Raw genomic sequence first — 21377 nt, 5'->3', positions numbered from 1 at the left:
TATATGACTTGAGCATCACTAGCCAGTCCTGCTCCCTTCCCTTCGAGTTTGTGCACCTCCCCGATTAGCCACTAGATGGCACTGTAGGAATTCACAAATCCCACAAACCTATTTAACGTTATATACACACCTTCTTCGTCTATAAGGTGTAATAACGTGACTCGTCCAGCCTGTGCCTAGTTGAAACGTGCTTGAACAGCAGTCTGACAGGAAGGTAAAAATTACCCAGCAAAGCTGGGTTAAGGACCGTTTGCATTTGGTGTTAATGAGCTCTCAGTGGAACAGGCAGAGGTATATGAAACTACGTAATCACGCCCTATTAGGGGTTAAGGGAATCTTTCCTCAAATCAATTGAGATTTAACAATTATCCTTTAAAGAAAAGAGCACTCTGTTAGCTTCAAAGGGCAATTCAATTACGCCAATCAAATTAGTGTGCTGATTACAAAGGTCTGTTTTTTCTCAGGGCCCTTCCCACTGAGACTAAAAAAAAAGCATGGGTTATCAGTACTGCATCACATCTACATGAATAGATCTCAACTGCTAACTGTTGTGGTATTCCAGGTGGTTGCTAGGGTTTTGCCAAGTGGTTAGAGCCATACCCCATGTGGTTGGTTGGATGTTACTAGAGTATTTGTAACGTCGTTACACAAGAAGCCTGTGCAAACTTGTTCTAGGAAAAAAAATCCTTAAAAATCCATCCTTTGCAGAAACCCAGTGTCTGCATAGCTGTATACATCCATTAGTCATCTAAATAACAAATGGATCTCAAACTATGGCATTATTTGCCACAGCTCTGATGGTGTTTAAAGTTAATTAAATTACTAGAATTATGCAGCAAAAAAAAAAAAACAATGCTAGGTACAGGGGTCACTGTGAAATGCACAGGTAGGGGCAGATGGACCAATAATCGGGTATGCAGAGGCAGAGGAGCCTTTATCTCCGCCTGCTCCACAGCTGTCTCTCAGAGTAAGCATCCGAGAGAGAATCTGCAGAGACTGTCACATTGAATCAGAGGCCCACACACTCATCCTGCTCTGGCTGCCGGCGAGAGCTATATTGGGAAATGTCCAATTAAAAAAAACAAAAAGTTTGATCATGACTGTGGTGAACACTGGGACAAAGGGAAAAAAGTTGCATTGCTGTTATGTAATAGCAGGCCATAACGTGCCGTCTGCTTTCTATACGATCAGTTACCACATACACCTTTCAAATAAATGCGAAAGTGGAGGCTGTGATTTCAGATAAATCTTTTAATTAACGTCCTTCATCAAGCATGTACATAATTTAACAACTAAACATAGATTGGACTTATAGAACTGGATTACAAATAGTGAAAACACTTTGGGGGGGGGGGGGGGGGGGGGGGTGATGGGAGGGGTGGGTTGGCATACCGTCCAGCTTCTGAGTTTACAGTGAAAAGCCACAAGCTAGTTCCACCCATTGCAAAACACAACAAAAAAAAACATTACCCTGCAAACCTCAGTGTGGAATACAAAAACCATAGCAGTTCAGACAACTACACTCTCTCTCTCTCTCTCTCTCACACACACACACACACATTAATGAGACAATTATAAATATTCTACAAGTTCTCCCAGAATTCTAGTACAATGTCAAGCTCTGATAACAGCTCATAATCAGTCACACTAAACCTTCCAGAAGCTCCTCGAACAGAGAACTCAGAGCAGATCATCATCAGTCACACTAAACCTTCCAGAGGCTCTTCGAACAGAGCAGATTGCCTCATGGAAACTTCATGCCCAAGGTCCTGAAGAGCTGCTTTATTTGTCATTGTTATGTGCAAGATGGTTGCAAAAGCAGTGAGACCTTCAAAACACCTCTGCTGACTTTGTCAAACACAAGAAATGAGGGAATGAAAGAGATAATGGAAGCACCATGGTACTAAACTCTGCAAAGCAGAGTTCCTCTACATGACTCCTTTTTAAATTTTGGAATTCAATTTGGAATGAAACAGATCTAAAAAGTATGTAAAAAATTCTTCGTGTAGATGGAGTATATCTACAAAACCAAGATCGTCAACAAAAAAGCTGCATTGTCATCCAACAACTCTTAAAATTGTATGATTGTCATTGCACCCTTGGTCCACCCCCTTTTAAGTTAAAGAGACATCAGCGCTCATCATCTGGTGTAGGACCTTTGCCAGTTGTAGATGGCGTGGATGTTGTGGGAGCAGACTTGCTGCCTCTTGTAGGTGCTCACACTGCGATGACGGAAAGCCTTCCCGGCTCCGCTAAGCCCCCTTCGCCTAGCCGCCTGCTTGGACCGCTCCTCAGCAGCGAAGAAGTCTGTTGTGGCCCTAAAAAACTCCAGAAGAGCCTGGTGGCTCCAGAGCATGGGGTCTTCCTCAGGGATGGAGAAACCGCAGTGACCGCCCTGAGCAGAAAGCAGAAGGAAGAAGTGGGGGTTGCTCTCGAAGAGCTCCAGGGGCAGTGTGGCTTGAGGCTCACCACGGATAGGATCGTCCCGGCTGCACACACAGAGCACGGGGATGGCCACCTCGTCCACGTCCCTTAACGGGTCGTTCCGCTCCCAGTAGGCCTCCCAAGCTCCCTCTACCTGCGCCCCCTTCAGGCCAGCCTGGCAGAAGAGCACCTCCTCCATGGACCTCAATGAGCTGCTGGAGAACAGGCTGTCAGTGTGGATCACCTCGCCCAGTGCTGTTCTATACCTGCAGGAGATTTCAAACACAATCAGCAACGATCCCTTCATGAGGAAAAGCAGGTCATCCTGTTCATCATCATTTTGAAATATGGGTCCGAGCTCACAAACTGCCCAGACATGGCACAGAAATCAATAGTGCCAGATAAACATCACTGGTTACCATGGCAAATATTGTATTTCAATTTGAAGTGCTTCGGGTTAATGTTTTTGAAAAATGGCTGTTGGAACAATTTTGTTTTTGCAAGTTCAAACCACAGCTTGAAAATAGCTGTAGGAGAGAGGATTTAGGCTGGAGTTGTGGATGATTTCTGCTTAAAATTAGGCTGTTTGATATGAATTATTTATTTTTAAAAAATGTGGACTGGGCTTAAAAGACTTAAATAAGTCCTACTGTATCATAAGCCCACTCAGTATTCTATTATAGAAATTGCATATTTTAATAAAAATGTATAAGCTTTTAAAAATACACTGTTTTTGAAAGATTAATAACAAATATTTCAACTGGGAACCAATATTCTAAACATATTAATCTTTGCTCTGGCTGTTCCCTCAACTACAGTCTCTGTAATTCCTTTTTATTCAACCCATGCTGCACCCCGGTTCACTTACAAACAAATGATGCTGACAAATGCTGCAGAAATTACAATGTAAGTAAGCAGACTTATGAAAATCATTAGGGCCATTTGGGTGGGAGATATGGTAAAAATATTAGATCACAATTGAAAAAATACATGTAAAAAACACATGTGATTGCAGAAAAAAATTAATCAGTAGTGAGAGATTATTAAAAAGTGCTATTCAAATACTGTCTTTTATAATGTTTAAAATGTGCTGCACCTCATCCAGTTAAACCAGACTATTTACACTGCTTGTAATGAAATGTGTAATTGTAATCTACCCTTTTTTTCTTTTCTTTTTTTTTTCAAAAACATCTCCGATATCATCGGCAAATCAGGCCTGAGGTATGTCACCAATTGTAATTATGAACAATCAGATAGATAAACTCTCTATGCTATACATTCTGTATACTCTTCACACCTTGTATTAACACTCATCAAACATGGGCTCCTCCAAGCAACTGTCTAAAGATCTAAAATAAATAAATAAATAAAAGTAAAATGACAGCAGAGTTGTTGTTTTTTTCAGGGGAACAGTGGAAGTCAAGATGAGATCTAAAAGGCCAAGAAAATTCTAAGATCTGCTTGTATTCTGCTTGTAGACCTGGCAAATCATCACCCCTACATGACTGCCAAGAACCCACAGGAAGGTTTAGCTGACTCACTGTGACATTTCACTGTGGTAGAATCTTAACAGAAGAGTCACAGGAATGAAATCTTACCTGCAACCTCATCACAAAACTCAACATCTGAAGTATGCTGTAGAACATCTAGAGAAGCTGAAGGATACAAGTGCTGTGAACCGATGATGTCAGAATAGAACATTGTGGCCACAGCCAGAAGAGGCACATTTGGAGAAAATAAAGGAACTGCATTTTCAGAAAAGAATACCCTGCCAACTGTGAAGAAGTTGGGTGAAGCATCATGTTTTAGGGTTGTTTGGCAGCCAGTGACATTGGCAATATTGCATGTTTGGAGTGCATGTTTTGGATCCCACAAAATACCAGCAAATGATTGTATATGATTATCAACAAATACATAAAAAGAATGACTTTGGTTATTTATTATTAAGTAACAGTCAAGAATGCTATTATGTGACCTGACCTTGCTCAGATCAAGCTATCTATTATATCTAAATCTTGAGCAATCTTCTGTGTCATTAATTTCTCAATAATCTCCATATTTTGGAAATATTATCACCATCTATATTTTTACTTTAATCATTAGGTCACCGGACCAAGATTATAGTTTTTCATATGGTCTGGACTGTCAACAAATATTTAAAAATGATTCTTAGTATTTTTAAGCATTACATTTTTTAAATATTAATCTAAAAAATATATTAGGAGTTTGAAGACAGACTAAAGGGAAATCTGCCAATCCCAAACCCTGATCCAATATTTTAGTATATTGGTCTGCAATCGGATCTAGACATCCTTGCATTACATACAGCCCAAATCAAACCAAATTTTATGAACTTATACTTTAGCCATACCTGCTGAGGCAGATCTTCTGGTAGAGCACAAGGGCCCAGTTGAAGGGCCAGGAGGGACCGCTCTCGAACCAGCTCTGGCAGCGGAAGATGGGGGACAAGCAGGCAGCGGCAGTCACGTAGCTGGACGAGCCACACTCCCCCAGGTAGGACAGGAGGAGGCCTGAGCCTGTGCTCTCGCACACAGCATACAGACGACCGGCGGGCTGCCGGTAACGAATGTAGCGCACGGCCTCCCTCAGGTCAGCGGGGTCACCAAACTGCTGCAGCTTGACAGTGCTGAGGGGTGTGCTGTTCTGACTGCGGCGGTTAAACACCACAGGGAGGTAGCCGTGACTCAGAGCCGCCTCACAGAGCTACGGAGAAAAAGCACACATACTATTACATGCCAATCACAGCAGACGAGGGGTCGAACAGGCACGAGTGACGTAAAAAGAGATGTCTTCCACACATTCAACAGTTTTCACGCCCTTGAGAAAACAAACACTGGGCTCTATGAAGTGTATATCAATTTTCTAAACGTTCCACTTCATTCTGAAGCGTGTCACTGACCCACATCTTTTCGAAATAAGCAAACCAGCAGGCCATGTAATTGTAGCCCATGCTGCTCAGTACTTTTCCCCATTTAAACATCAGGCCCATGTGGAATTCTGTCATGGGGTCTCGAGACATGGAGAAAACCAGCACGGCTGCCTTCCTCCACATTCCTCACGTGTTCGACAAGTCAGAGAAGTTTTCATAAGCCAGCATTCAGTCTAAAGTCAGAGTAAGGTCAATGACCGCACTCTGTTCCACCTGGTTATCTCAGTACATGACTAGAAACAGCGCTTTTCTACAAAACACAAAAGCTGTACACCACAACTATGCTGGTAATTTACAGCCTCTGTTAGGTCTGCTGCATTTGACCCCTTTCTGACCTGTATTGCACTGTAAAAAATCCAAAGTGTGAGCATGGGTCAGAGGGCATGGTTAAAATTTACATACCATTCAAAGCGTATGCAAATTAATAAGTTACCACACAGGTGTCCTGTCTCTATTGTGCTACAAGTGCTGGTTAATCTACATGCCAGTGTGCACACACACACACACACACACACACACACACACACATACACAAGTGTGCAAGTCAGCAGGGGGAAGAGCAAATGTCGGCAAGAAGAATGGACCCATTGCCCTGAAGTGAGGGACGTCATCTGTGTTCTGATTCCACCACCAAAAAACTCCCTCTTAGAGACCAGAGTCGACTCCATAGAGCACTCAGGCCCATGGACTATCGATCATAAAACACTCAGTGTAATGAACAAATGGGTCAGCAGTTTTCAAAAGGGATTTCACACCAAATGTTTCCACTCTTTCACATGATTTACTGTTTTATCTGAAATTTAACTACCATACAGTAGACCAAAAGCACCACTGCAGCGAAACCAGCCTCTCCGTTTGGGAAAAATATAAGAAATATAAACCTTTATTTTGGGGAAATAAAGGTTTAAGTCATTCACTGTTTTGTAGTGAAACAAATGATCACAATACTAGTCACTCATTGTCTTGTGACAAATCAAATAAGCACAGCTAAAATAACTATAGGCAACTTTCCAGGATTTTTCTAATGTCTTTATCATGCCCTTGGCAATGGCCTTATTTCATTATAATTAACTTTTTAATAATGTTTCAAAATTAGCACCAAAGAGCTGCAAAGCATAATGGATTTGCCTTAGATTCGATAGTAATTAGAACTACTTTTGGAGTAGAACTACTTTCATCTGGACCCTTATAAGCTCTCGGCAGTTCCACATAAGCAGTGCTGTGACATCTATATTAGTGACATTCCACATTGATTTTCAGATTCAACTGTATTGACAGAAAACAAGCATTAAATCCAGGTTCATTTTTCCTCTGGGGTGGAACAATCGATTCAATATTCTACAGGGTGGTGTCCTGAACAGATGCAGCAAAAACAAGACGTAACCTCAACAGTCATATACTATGTCTAAATATTTTTGGACACCTCTTCTAGTGAATGCATTCAGCTACTTTAAGTCACACCCATTGCTGACACAGATGTGCAAATGCGCATGCGCGCACACACACACACACACACACACACACACACACACACACACACACACACACACACACACACACACAGCGTGTGTAACCCTTGTAGAGAAGTCCTACCAATAGGATAGGACTCTCTGGAGCAGATAGATAAACATGAACCTATTGATACCATGTCTAATGCCAGGCGTGGGCTAGAGGGGTATTCCCCAAGCACTGAGCTGTGTTCTCTGGGAGGAGATCATCCAACATCCTGACCTCACTAACACTCTTGTTCCTGAATGCAATCAAATCTTCACAACAATGCTCAGCAATCTAGTAGAAAGACTTTCCTGCACAGGGAAGCAGGATAAACTCCTTTTTAACGCCCTTGATTTCAGAAGAACCCATGAATAAGCCCCTTGTGTAAATGTTAAGATGATATTTGAACTAAACACATTCAAATACATGCAGTATGTGAACTATAGACATACCTATGCACATATTCTTTTTTAGGTTGAATACAATTTGTAATAATCTGTATGTTTAAAATAATAAATATGTAAATATTATATTTGCACTTGAATATATGTTATACTATCTGTAACACATAGAATTGAGAATTTATTTGATTAATAAAAAAGTCTAGTCATTTTAATAGTGGGTGCAAGTATAATGCAAATCACTCCCCCTCCCTGCCCATTGTAGTCTGATAGGTTGTAGCCAGATACCTTGTTGACTAGTGGTTTCCACCAGAGATGAGGACTAGAGTGAGTCATTTGGACTCAAGTTACATATTGACTAACTTGCAAGCTGACTTGGCTTCATGCTTTTATATATTACTTGTGACTGAACTGAATTCATACAGAAATATTTTTTTTAAATGAACTGAATTAAGATTAGAATTAAAATTAGATTAAAACAGTAAATGAGATGGAAAAATGCTTATACTCTTAAATATTGATGCTTCAAATGTTTTTGAGACAAATGCTTCTCATGTACTTTTCTTTATTCTATTGGGGGAGAGCCATCTGCAACATATTGCAAGTACTTCACTGAAAAGTTGCCAGTTAGTGGACATTACCCCAAAAGCAGGAACGTTAAACATGGCCTGGAGGCAAAGATCAGTAAGTTAAACAGCAGTCTTTACTATACTTTACTGTTCTTCCACATACGTCCATACGTCTGCTCTTACCATTTTCTGGAGGGAAAGTTAGTTCTGCTAAGCTCTGGTAAAACGGGTGCATCGGGCGGTCATAAGGCTATCAGGTAGGATATTGGCCTATGAGCCTCCCAAGAACCAGACGCAACCGCTTCACCACAGCTTCATGACCAAGCCATCTCTCTCAGTTTTGGGTGGCTGTTTTAGGTTCTCAACTACAGATGCAGGTCTTCTTTGGAAGGCGGTGGATAGAAGGTGTTTTTGAGTTATGTTGTACTTTTTTATGCTATATATTGTATGATGACTATTGCTGTGGTTGTAATATTTAGTCTGAAGGATTTTCTACAATAAAAGGTTTATTTTAATCCATGACACACTGTGTAGTAGGGCTTTTAGTTTTGTACAAAGCCATTAGCTTGCAGCTAATAATGAGGCCAAATTAACATTTACTATTACAGACCCCAGACTCGACTGAGACTTCCACCAAAGACTCGAGACTTGTCTTAGGCTCACACGGCAGAGACTCTGTACTCTACTGGGACTCTCCTAAAGCTGCTTGTGAATATTTCTGGTTCCATGTAAGATGAAAAGTGGAAGTGACGTAAGGGCTTATCACCTACACAGTTTGGAATTTAACAATCATAATCACACTTCAAACACCAAGACAAAAGACCAGCATCTCAGCGTCCACAGAAACACACTATGTAGGGTTTTATGTATTGTTGTTCCTGTGCCATCATGTACTGTAATAGGCTGAATTTGGAAAATTATATTGGATATTAGCAATTCTACCCAGCACTGCTGGGTACTCTACCCTGCACCGATGCAGAAGACACACTGTACGCCTATAGAGCTCGCCCAGTATTTACCAAGCAATAGGCAGAGCTTTCAATTTCTCTCCAAGGTGGCTTTAGAGAGAGTGAATGCAACACCTTTCTGACAGCTCTGCTGTGCTCTACTCTCATGAGAGAAGCTTAATTGGCCTGACACCCTGGTGCAATGGTGACAGAAACGCCCATGCACTGCACAGACCTTCATTACACTCCAGCTTGCATGAACCCCACCCCCACCAGCACCAGCACCACCACATAAAGATAAAAGGATGGCATATGGGGACCTTCTTCTTAGTAGTTCTCAAGAACTACTGAACATTTCTGCATTGGAGGACTTTAAAGAGAGGCTGTGAAGCAGACGCTTTGCAGACCAGAGCCTTAGGATTAAAGAAAGCTGCAGATGTCAAAACACGAAGTGGCTTTTGAGGCATTGCAAAACTCCACCGAATGCTGGTAAAAATGATTTCAGCCAAATGACAGTTATATAACAGATGCTGCTTAAGTTTGGTTGATATAGACAGCTGATATTGCATTCTGTCACACACACACACACACGGCTCTGTCTTATGATTATACCATAATGGTGTTGATTTGATAAGCAAAACATTACTGCCACACCAATATAAAAGAGCCCTTCAGGTGTGGCTCAGCTCCTACCAAACACCACCACTCAAGTTGTAGGCCCCACAAGATGTTTGCAAGACTTCCTGATCTCCACTATTACCTTCAGTACATTCCTTGTGATCTTCCCAAACGAGTTAGGGATGATGAGAAGAATGGGGCTGGTGGAATTACTGGAAGTCCTTCTCCTCTTGATGTGATGTGCCCCGCTAGCACCACCACCACCACCACCAACAGCCCAGTCTAAAGCCACCAGTCCGTCATCGCTCAGCTGTAAGTGGTCCCGGACGAAATGGACGGTGGAGTCGTGCGGCCACAGAGCACCGAACACGGTCTGCAGAGAGGGAAAGCTCCTCCAGCTCCACGCAGGGGTCGAGTCAGCTCTGCAGAAGCTCTTGCAGTGCTGGAGCAGGTAGTTGGCCAGCGCGGACGGTTTGCAGATAAACGCCAGCGGCGGAGCTGGAGCTGGAGCTGAAGCTGGAGCTGCTGCTGCTGCTGCACCTGGTGGTGGTGGCTGTGGTGGTGGCGGCTGTGGTGGCCCCTGCACTTTGTTGTGCTCGGTGTCTGAAGTGCATGCCTCCGCGAAGCGCTTCAACGCTGGCCAGACTGTGGCCACCAGGACGAGCACGCACACAGCGCCCATCCATTCCAGCATTTGAACGGCTTCTGTTGGAGGAACGATGAAAGCTGGAAGGCGGTGGAAGAGGTTAACAACAGTCGGAAGGGTCCGGGTCCATACTGCTGTAGCTGTAGCTGCTGCTGCTGCTGCTGCTGAACGTGAACGCGCACAGCAACATAGCTGAGGAACAGACCATTCAAAGTTCACTGTAGTTTTACGCACTGGTGCCTCTCGCTCCTCTCACAGCGTCCAAAATGGGTCATTTCTGGAGAAGTAATGTGTAATCCACGTCCGAGTCCAGCAGAGTGAGGGGGGAAAACGCCCGTTTTAGACTAAAGCAAGACAGCGTCCTGTATTGGCGCCATTAGGTTTTCAAATAAAGCGCTGCTGCTGCTGCTGCTGCTTGTGTGTGTCTGTATGAGTGCTGTGCTCTGCTCTGCTCTGCTCTGCTCTGCGGGTTATGCAACAGCTCTTCTCTCTCCTTCACCTCTTTAAAGTCAGCAGGCGCTGTGCAGACAGTTCCTCCAGCCCGCAGCAGCAGCAGCATGTAGAGAGGTCTGTATAATTCATACGCCGAGACGTGCAGCTACTGTTGCCTTATCAGCTCTCCGGTTATTATGATGAATAGCAGCATCCACAGCTAGACAGGAGCTCCTCTCAGCGAGGGGAAAGCAACGCCCACCTGACTGGGAAAAGTACTATCACTGACTCAATGGCTGCGTCCGAATACTTCAATGAAACATTCCGTCCTGTCTCCTTTCCTTCATTTCATTTTCCCCCCTAATATGTAGGTCATGGCCTCACTGTGGTGAAACATATTAGTAGAGCTGACTGCAGGTAAGAGAGAGAAGTTTCACTGAAGGGTTGGCACACAATGTCCCAGCCTTTATTATTATTATTATTATTATTATTATTTTGGCACATACAGACTACTAATGTCCCTACTAATTTCAGTTTGCACTAATTGTTATTGTAAAATTATTATTCATCGAGCTTGAGAGGTAATGGCCTGTGACTGTATTTTCACATCTGAGAGGGAAGAGGGTGAAAAGAGATGACCTGGCCTACAAATATACCGACCCACAACATTCAAAAGAACACACACACACACACACACACACACACATACACACACACACAAAAAAAGCTTCAGGCGAGTTATAAGATTACAGGCGTTCTGTTATTCATCAAGTCACACCAAGAGATGGAGAAGTAGCACAGCTACAGAGGAATGCGTCTACTGTTAGAGCTTCTAAAATTCGGGGTTCAGTTCTGTGGACTTGTTCTAGGTCCCATGGGAAACCTAAGGTACGTTGTGCTGTATCTTAATGTAGATGTGCGTTTGCATTTATTTCTGTAGCATTAGGCTGATGCTCTTCTCCAGAGCTCTCCAGAAAGTGTTAAGAGTCTTGCCCAACGATTCTTATTGGTGTGGTGTGGTGTGCTTGCCATACAGGGAATTAGCTAAACCCTAATGTGCCACAGGGAATGTAATGTTGTTAACCTATATGTTACCCTCTATGCTACACTATCCGCATTAGTGCACCAACAAATTATTATCATTATATATTTTTGATATTCACATGTATGTAGCTAGAATGATTGATTTGACCAAATACCTTTAAATATGTGAAGGTCAAAGCCAAACACCTTTCATTTCATCTGGTTATTCTGTTTTCTGCTCCACACAGCTTGACACTGTGGATGGTCTGGATGTTCAGTACTTGGGATCTATTAAAATAGCAATTGCTCAGAACCACTTGTTCTTCTTTAGTCCGTTCAGGGAACCACATGTCAGGAAGTCCACTCATCTTGAGCGAGGAACAGGGCTGTTAGCATGAGCTACATTAGATCATTACTAAACCGTTTGTTTTTACTAAGCCTGCTGTTATCTCATTTACTACCCTGCGACATATGAGCTGTCTTACTAAAACTTGATAAGCTCTCCCCGCTGCATTCATGCGTGTAGGTCTCTGAGGACATTTGAGCATCTTTTTATTATTTATTCAGTCAGAAGTGATCTGTTATGAATATTAAAGACGTAATGGATTCAGAGGTTTTTAAGTTTTGTTTATTTTGATTTAGATAAAGCTCATGACTCCCATGTTTGTTGGTCAGCGCAGACGTCTGTTAGCTGCTGTGTGAGAGAGCGCTGGCTACCTAGCAATCCTGCATCAGCAGCAGTTTGAAAAGAGTCATGTGCTAGTGTTGAGAGGCATTGCTAGTGATGGGGGGGGGGGGGAGTTCACATGAACAGGGACTGGGTAATTGGCTTTCCATATTGAATAGAAAATGGGGTACAATTAGAAATCAATTTAAAAAGTAGTTTTAGTAATATTTGTACTCTTAATTAATACCAGGACCATTAACTTAGGCAGACCTTCAAAACACCAGGAATATTTTCTCTAACACCAGTCAGTGGATTTCCTGTCAATTTGAATGTATTATTTTTTATTAACATTCAGCCTCATCACTGGAGTCAGATTTTAACATTGTAAAGATACTAATCTGTACTTTATAACCCTCATTTACACAGATATAGAGGCAATCGACCATGTGTATGATGGTGTCCTCTTTATGTAATGAATAGAATGAGCTTTTTTGACAGCAATTTCTGCCATACCTTTGTTCATGTATTTATTTAGCAATTGTCATCCAGAGTGAATGACAAAATCTACAAGTACTGATAACCAGGGTGTCCAGAAACAATACGCAAAGTTTGCTCAAACAGACGTGTACAGCATAAAGGAACCAGATTAGGCCTTTAATAGGCTTGTATAGGCTCACATTGTGCCAACAACACAACATAGTTTTATTACCGAGCAGAGCATTCCTTCATATTGGTGAGCTGATATTACAGAACGTGTCCCATTGCATTATTCTTCATCACCAGTCAGAAATGTATGATCTCACGTGTTACTTTGATTGCCTGACATCTGAAACTGCATTTGCTGAATTTAGCGTGGAAGGGTTCTGCTTGAGGGCACCTTTGATATGGCATGAGTTTCCGAAATTGCAGCGTTTCGTTCTGCTAAAGCAGCTGAAAGCTCAAATGGGAGCGTACAGTTAGAATTACACTTTTACAGACTCGCCCCCACCCTGCCTCAGCCTTGAATAAGTGCTTCTTGGAATGTAATAAAAGTAGCCTATAGGTGGCACTGGGCCAGGTGGGAGTGTTGCGCATTCAGAGATGGTTGGCAGTCCTTCTGCTATTGTTCTCTGCATATTATTAACACTTTGAGGACAGATACCAAAATACCTTCCATTCCCTTTTCTCTCTCTATTTATTCGAAATATGGGACATAGCCAGGCACTTAACTGGCATGTGACCCCGGGCCTTTGTTTGTTTTACATTGGGATTGAAACTGTACTGGTTAGTGTTATTGCACAAGGGTTCATGGACACAACATAATCTGTTCCTTTTCACTTTTAAGATCTTCACCCAAGCATAACAACCACTTTCGTGTCAGAAAGGGTAAATACGAATCTGGGAGTAGATGTGGCCTTGTGTTTTTGACATACCGGGAACATGCATTTGAGTGTGTGTGGGGGACAGAAATTGGGAGAGTGTGTTAGTAGAGGGAGGGGAGACTTTTAGTTATCGCTACCATCCCTACTCTTCACAATATGGCCCTTAAGGGACCGGCGCAGGAAATCTAAAATCAAACACTGAGCCATTGTTGTATTTTGGGGTGATTCAGTGACAAATACAGTGTTGCTACGCTGCACAGGAAGGGCTTAAGAATGGCCTGTGATGAAGGCCGAGTCCCTACTGAAGGCCTTGGGAGGACAGTCAGGATAAACAAAGACACAAAAAGATGAACGAGGGGAAAGGTTTTTGAGAGGACATAGCCTTGAGGGCGTTTGCACAAATGCGGCCAAATCTGATGACTGCAGGTTAAAACCTGTGTCAGTCTAACTTCTCCAAGTCTCTGGTGAACTATTCTTTTCCTTCTTGTAGATCATTTGATCTATACATTATAAATGTGTTAATGTGTTTTTTGTAACAACAGTTGCAAGGTTGGACAAGCTTTAAAGAACACAAGCAACAATCCCATTATACCAACCTACTTAGAAACTGTAGCAGTCCTTGCTTAGAAAATGCTACACTATTGAACTGGACTATGTTTGTAGCTAATGTAAACAAGGCAGACTGAAAGCCTGGAAATGACCTTTGCCACCATGTTAACTAGAGATGTCATGATACCACTTTCTATCCTAATACTGTGACAGTTTTTTTGGATACAGATGCAATAGGTTTTTCTAAGTTACTATAACTGCTAAGCTATAAATTGAGATTTGTTTTTTAAATAGGATTTTCATTTGACTGTGCTCGGCATAGTTCAACAATAAGAGTTCGGAACAGTTGCAGGGAAGCTGTGGGGTCGCATTATAGTGCAGCCAGCATGTGCTAGGCTAAAAGCTAATCCAGCACAATAGCTACAATCTCTGTGGCTAGTCAAAGAGCTATGATAGGCTAGTCTGGGCTAGACTGAGTTCTTTTTTCCCCATGAGCCCATCGCAAAAGGAAACTCATCCTAAAATTCTCAATACATGCATTAAATGACACCTTTTAAGATATATATTATTTTATTTCAAATAAAAATAAGCTATTATGCTCAGACTACTTATGGCATGTAAGGGGCATGTAGCGATATTACAATGGGCCCCACAACTCCCAACACTTCTGCCAAAATAGTCAATTATTACTTAACAATTAATCATTTTTAAGTAAATAATCATTTTCTTTAATTTTTTTTACAGGAATCATCCTAACCCCCACCGTCCCTCCAGCGCCCCCTCACACCTCCACACCTATGTTGCCCCAGCGTATACACAGCAATACACAGATTACAACATAAATGTTTGTACTATTTCAGGTTATTTAAGATCTAATTCATTATGGGTTCCCCCTGATATTTGATCCTGTCATTTCTGCATACATCTCCCTGATGCTGACTCTCTATTACTTGACAAATAAATACCCAATGTATCTTAAGTGTTTCACATGCAGGCTGTATGACTGAAACAAACAAGAATGATGTTTCTCATTAGATTGAAAGGGATGTTTGGGACAGTTCTGGAAAGTTGGCAACACATTGCCAGTATGCATTTGATGGGTGAAGGATAAATATGTCAATCGACATGAAACAAGCATGATCAGATGTGCTCCTTTTCTAGCTGCAATACAAACCTGCAGCCACACCAGCTCCTCGCAGATAATACTGGATTGGACAGATATATAAGGCACAACCTTATGTGTGACCATGACCACTGATGGCTGCACTGTGTGCCAGATTACTGGATCAGGTCATTAGGAATGGCAGTGTGCTAACATAAGAGCCATGCTGCTCAGCCCCAATGACTGAGTGCCCTGTGAAGCACTGGCCTTAAATCTCTCCTTTTGCTTGAGTGCTGACTCCAAGGAAACTCCTAATATGATTCTAAGCCTACATAATTATTTGAAAGCTGCTGCTTTACCAACACATGCATTATAAATGAAAGCTCTCTGGCTTCGGGCGGCTGATCGTTCCGCAGCGCATTGAAAGTGAAGCGCAACTGCATTCAGCCTTCTATCTTAAATCTAAAGCAAGACTGCACATGCATCAGCTGACAGCAAGTTTTACAAAACTCTGTTTCAGCCTTGGGGTTCTTACTGTAGAGCTTCTGAAGTACACAGATTAGAGGTTATAGGGGAAATATATAGGGGGGTTTAGCTTTGCTGACGTACTGGCCTTAGGTCTATGCTTTTGGCATGCGGAAGGCCTGACTTTTTGATAGGTCTCATTGCCTCTGAACTGTAAATGGAAACCAGCTGTTGCTGTCGGAATTAAGTCAGAGGTTGTGAATGCTTCGAGTGTGCTTCTGCATCTGGGTCTATAGTATGACAATGAGACTCACTCTCTTTCTCTCTCTCTCTCTCTCTCTTTCTTACTCTCTCCCTCTCTCTTGGTCTTACCAAATGCTTCATCAACTGAGAACATCCAGGTGGAGGTAAGGATTCTAAGAGTATTCTGATAGTAATTACACCTAAGCTGTCCGTTCATTTGTGGTACTCATTCAGCTCATGTACACTCACTATACAGAGTACCACTCACAATGACCATTCCGTCAATACGAACAATAACTCCTTGAACCGTGAATCTTGCTTCTCCTGTTTCCACCCTGGAACTCTTAATCTCGGTCTGCTTGCGTCCTGCGAGTGTTTAACCAGATTACACAGATGTGAAGTGCCTTGTAAAGTCGTGGGGGCATATGAGACACATCTGTGCTGCACCCTGCAGCTGTCCCTGCTGTGAACCTCGCAGCTGGCGTAAGGCAGGGTGTGGGTGACGTCAGCCACCAGATACACGTCGCCTCTTTTAAGAGATGATCTTGAACCTGGGATATTGTCCTTCAGTAATCAAACACTACGGAAAAGATAAGCAGAATTACGTCCATGCCGGCCCCCAAGGACTGGGCTGCATGGCCTCAATGCAGCCTTCACATAGGGACTGGGGAGTATATGGCTGCTGTCATGTCAAGCTGTTATTGGCATTTGAAAACGGCAGCTGGGTTTTACACTTTGTGGACATTTCTGGACAAATGAGACCAGTATAAATAAGACAAAATTGATTATAATACATATTATAAGATTATATGAGACTTCTATAGGGGATACAATTTCAGTACATTAATGCACATTTCTTATCCCTTCTCCTACAAGGTTTCTGAGCGTCTACCATTTCTGAGGTTGGGTTACGACAGCACGGTGGAGGTTTCATGGACAGCTCCCCAAAAACAGCATATCTAGTTATCGTTTGAGTTACTGGAGCATAAGCTGACATTGTGTGGCGGACTGAAGCCACTTTGTGTGTGGTGACGCCACACTGACTCACTGTGAAATATGAAGCACTGACACATTCGACCGCATCCTCCAAGCTGCTCTTCCTGTCCCTCTTACACATCCTGCTGTAGAGGGCTTGCACTACAAATGTTAGGCCAAGAGCCAGACAACCTGTCAGTCATTGCGTTTTCACAGCTTAACCTACTGCTGTCTCACGCAGACATGCAATGCATCTAGTTCCTGTCTGATTTCACAGCACGGGTGTGATGACTGATGACTTCAGAAGTTCAGAAATAAGTGCAGTTATTCATTAATAATGTTTCACACGTCTGTTATTCATATGAGGTTGAGTTAACATGTGGAACCATGTTGGAGGTGAGTAGATCATCTTCCAAATCCAATAGGACATACTGTTTCTCTTTCTCATGCACACCGTGAAACACTGTGTTTTATTCATTAATGTTGTAATTGTTCCTTTAAATAACCTCTTCAAGATCCTTTCCATGCTCCACTGACTGTAAAAGAGAGAATGGCATCTCTATCATTGCTACTTTGGGTCAGAACGCTGCTACTGCATATAACTTTGATGGAGCAACACAAGTCCTCTTATTTGTGTACATTGGTCCACATGCTTCCTTCACTTCAGATGCCGACTCTGTATCTCTCAACTTGTCACAAAATGCATGTGTATAGCTGTCTTGAAAATTGCAGGGCGAGATGTGCAGCAAAAAACCCAAAAAATAAGTCAAGTCAAGGCAAGTCAAGTCAAGCACACAGTTTGTATTGGAAGAAGACGAAATATAAATCAGATAACAATATAGTAATATAACACCAGAATTATTCTGCTGATAATAATGACAGCAGTAGCTGTATCATTCTCTTACAATCTCTGAAACCATTTCCTTCACCAAGTTTTGACTGAGCTATTCCACTCTGAACTACTCCAATGACTGAATGAATGAATGTAAAATGAAGGCAATTATCAGATTCATCCAAATCCAAAAGGAGACCGCACCAAAGTGCATGTTTTAAAAGTACTCCTCCGCATGCTCTGTGCAATTACACCTTTTTACCAGAGAGGTCTCTAAATCCCCAGAACCTACAGACTATCACATTAGTTAGCCTAAATGAAACCAGTTGATTGCTTGTTATGAACCACAAAAACAATTTGCCTAGTATCTAACTGACCAAAGCTTGACAGAGTAATTTGGGACTTTCAGTTAATTAGTCCTTTGTGTGCTTTTTTAATGTTTTGAATATAAATAAGCGTTATTTCTCAGCTGGTTGGAAATATGTTAACATATTAAAGACGAGCTAGGATGTTGTTTTACAAAGCAGGGTTTCTCATTTTTGCATGCCCAATAGGAAATGAACTGAGGGACATTAGTATCAGATAGCCCTTACCTTTGGTCACAATGACAAGGACCATAAAAAGAGCCACAGTAAAGGTTCCTCACTACCTGTAAAATATGGCCAATAAACCTTTCATCGTTCCTCTACTATGTATGTCAGGTTGCCTTTACACAACAACATGATGGATACCTTCTCCTGCATGGTTTCAACTCCCAGCCCACCCTGTGGCTTGGATGTCAGTACCATCACAGAATAAGAAGACTGATTGAGAATGACGTTCTGCAGCACATACAGTGCCTTTGGCTGTTCTTAATGGAATATAACATGGTGCAATGAGATGCTGCGGGAGCAGATTAGATGGGGATAAAGGGATCTTCTCGGCATAAGTGTATGAAGTCCATGGGGACCTCTCTCCACTCTCTGTAATGTTGCCATGGAGGACGCTGGCCTCTCGGGATCTCTCTGGGTCTCAGCTACCCATGGAAGTACCTCCAGCAATGCAGTGTTAATCTGGTGTACGCAGTTGCTTTGTAGTGTTAATATGGTTCTGGTCTCCATGGAGATGTGAGACACTTGGCAAAGGTTTAAGCATATAGTACAGAGCGTCCAGCTACAACATAACCCAGCAGCGTGCAAAAGTGAGAGATGCAGCATGTGAGGTCGGTAGCTTGTGGGTAGCAGAATAACAGATGACTAGATGCATGGTGGTGTCCAATGAAACAGTCTGCTGCTATTGCTGGCATCTCTCAGCGTGCCTCTTTGGCTCCATAAAGGATAGTAACTGATGCTCATCAGGGTGACGGATGGGCAGTTACGTGATCCATACATAAGCATTCATTACAACCCCCCCTGCACCCACTAGCACTGGACAACTGGTAAATGTGTGCAACTGTAATTGCTGACAGCTGTTCTCAAGGTACTGATTAAGATAGGGAGGCGAGGAGAGTGAGGGAGAGGGAGGGAAAGAGAGGGAGAAAAAGCACACCCAGAGTCAATGTATGGATCATGGACTTGTTATTCTCACACGTGTACCTTCTTTGAGAAATGCAGCTGAGCAGAAGAGTACTGAGAGCACAGTGTTTTGTGTGTGTGTGTGTGTGTGTGTGTACATCTGTTCCTCTTCTTGGTGGCCTTTTGTGTGCCGTGACTGCATGGTAAACAGAGCACAGTCTTGTGGCCAAACACACCATGAATGAGCAGCCTAAAAATGAGGAGCCTTGGCAAGGCACCAGCAGAGCCTGTGGTTGTGTTACGTGGGCTATGTAAGGTGGCAGAAGGAACAAGTTGAGCTAGCTTTGTGAGAGACATGTGATGTTTGTAGGGGCAAGAATGACATCAAGATGGAGAGCTTTTGCACTCTGGTAAACAGGAGACATTGACCTCTTTTCCGGCACAGGGCCAAATGGCAACTAAGGCCGGACCTGTTGGATCGGTTACGTTTATTTTGTATTTTTTATACATGTTGCTAAATCAGGACCAGGAAGTGTGTGGCGTCTGCGAATAAGTTTGTGAGTTTGCAGCCATTCGATGTGTCTGGTGTCATATTCTCGCACAGAGTTAGAAAGTTAGCATGTTAACTGTCAAGGTTGTGGAGCTAGCAGAGAACCTAATTACAGGAGAACCAAACAAGCTATGCTAACAAAAGAAACAGGCAGAGATTAAACAGGCCAAGCAAACAAACCCTGCACTGCCATGAACACACATGCACATGTACAAGACCAGACACTGAGGTACACCTGAGACTAACAAGAGGGCAGGGCAACAAAGGAGGCACAGATGGTAACACCAACATTAGGGCGGGGCTAGGGCTGAGACGAGAAACAAACAGAGCCATAATGTGCACATGGCAGGACAAAACGGAGACTCCGACCAAGAAGGGAAAACGTGTCTGTCGACAAGGGCAAGACAAAGACACCTGTTACACTAACTTCTAACTCCGTCAAGCTGCTCTTGAATCTTTAGGTCAGATCAGATACCAATTAATGCTAGTGTTTCCCCCACAGACAAAGACATGGTCTCCAGCTTTTTCTGTAAAATACAGGCCATTTTTCAATATGCGTTCTTCAGTCCTTGTGTTCTTGCTTGACGCCATCTTCCACTGGCCAAGTTACGCTCCAATACTCAAGAATGCATTTACCAAGAACGGTTAAACTTCTTATATGTGTTCTTTTTCTGCCCTGAAAACCGAGGATGCGTCGGTTGGCAATTTGCCAAAGAAAACGAACAGAAATTCAGCAGTGGCGTGTTGACAGAAGACGCTGAGCTCTCTTATTTTAAATGAAATGAGCACTTTGTAGTTCTATAATTACAGACTGTAGTTCATCTGTTTCTCTGCATACTCTGTTAGCCTCATTTCACCCTGTCCTTTAAAGGTCAGGAACCAACAGGACCACCAGATAGCAAGAATTAATTGGGGGGTGGGTAATTCTCACTGACATGGTGGTGGTGTGTTGGTGTGTGCTGCTCTGGTTCAAATGAATCAAACATAGTAGGACTGTCCCTTCTATTAGACCCCCAGCCTAGTTGGTCCACCTTAAAGAGTCTTCTAAAGTCAGAGACAGAAGTTGCTGCACAGTTTGTGTTGGTCATCCTCTGGTCCCTCATCAGTGGTCACAGGATGCTCCCCACAGGACACTGTTGGCTGGATATTCCTGGTTGGTGGACTGTTCTCAGTCCAGCAGTGTTTAAAAACTCCAGCAGCACTGCTGTGTCTGATCCACTCATACTCTGCTGTTAAGGTTGATCAATGTATAAACCACAGTAAAAAGCACATGCACAGTGCTAACTAAGACACAGTAAGAAACTGTAAGAACTAGTGGAACCACCATTCTCAGTTCTGTCTACTCATAGTAGCTGCAGTTGTCTGTGATTACATTGCAAAAGCACAGAAATCTTTTTTTTATTATTATTTTTTATCAGCCAATAATATTTCACTTGCACACTGGACACCGCACTCTCAAACAGCCCACCAACATTTTACAAGACTACCAATCCAGCATTGACGCCTTAATGCTGAGAGCAATTTGCAGCACCCCAAGATAAACAACTGCCAAAACCTAACTGGCACTATTGCCAGCCAGGCTGCATGATCCAGCACTGCTTCAGAAAGAGCAAGAGGCAGAACAAATAACAAAGGA

The 21377-nt window shown here is 42.7% G+C and overlaps 1 protein-coding gene across 1 annotated transcript; it reads right to left on the bottom strand.

The window, feature by feature from the left end:
• Positions 1 to 1236: 1236 nt before the first annotated feature.
• abhd15a (abhydrolase domain containing 15a) lies at positions 1237 to 10751 on the bottom strand. Its single transcript, XM_072691137.1, has 3 exons — positions 9546 to 10751; positions 4796 to 5148; positions 1237 to 2690 (listed from the first exon to the last, which is right to left on the bottom strand). Exons 1-3 carry the CDS (start codon positions 10095 to 10097, stop codon positions 2141 to 2143), a joined length of 1455 nt encoding a protein of 484 aa, XP_072547238.1. The 5' UTR covers positions 10098 to 10751; the 3' UTR covers positions 1237 to 2140.
• Between the last annotated feature and the right edge of the window lie 10626 nt (positions 10752 to 21377).

Source organism: Salminus brasiliensis, chromosome 11, assembly GCF_030463535.1.
Source record: "Salminus brasiliensis chromosome 11, fSalBra1.hap2, whole genome shotgun sequence".
Classification (NCBI taxonomy): domain Eukaryota; kingdom Metazoa; phylum Chordata; class Actinopteri; order Characiformes; family Bryconidae; genus Salminus; species Salminus brasiliensis.
The sequence above is the reverse complement of the archived record's forward strand: the minus strand, read 5'-3'. Positions and strand labels throughout refer to the sequence as shown.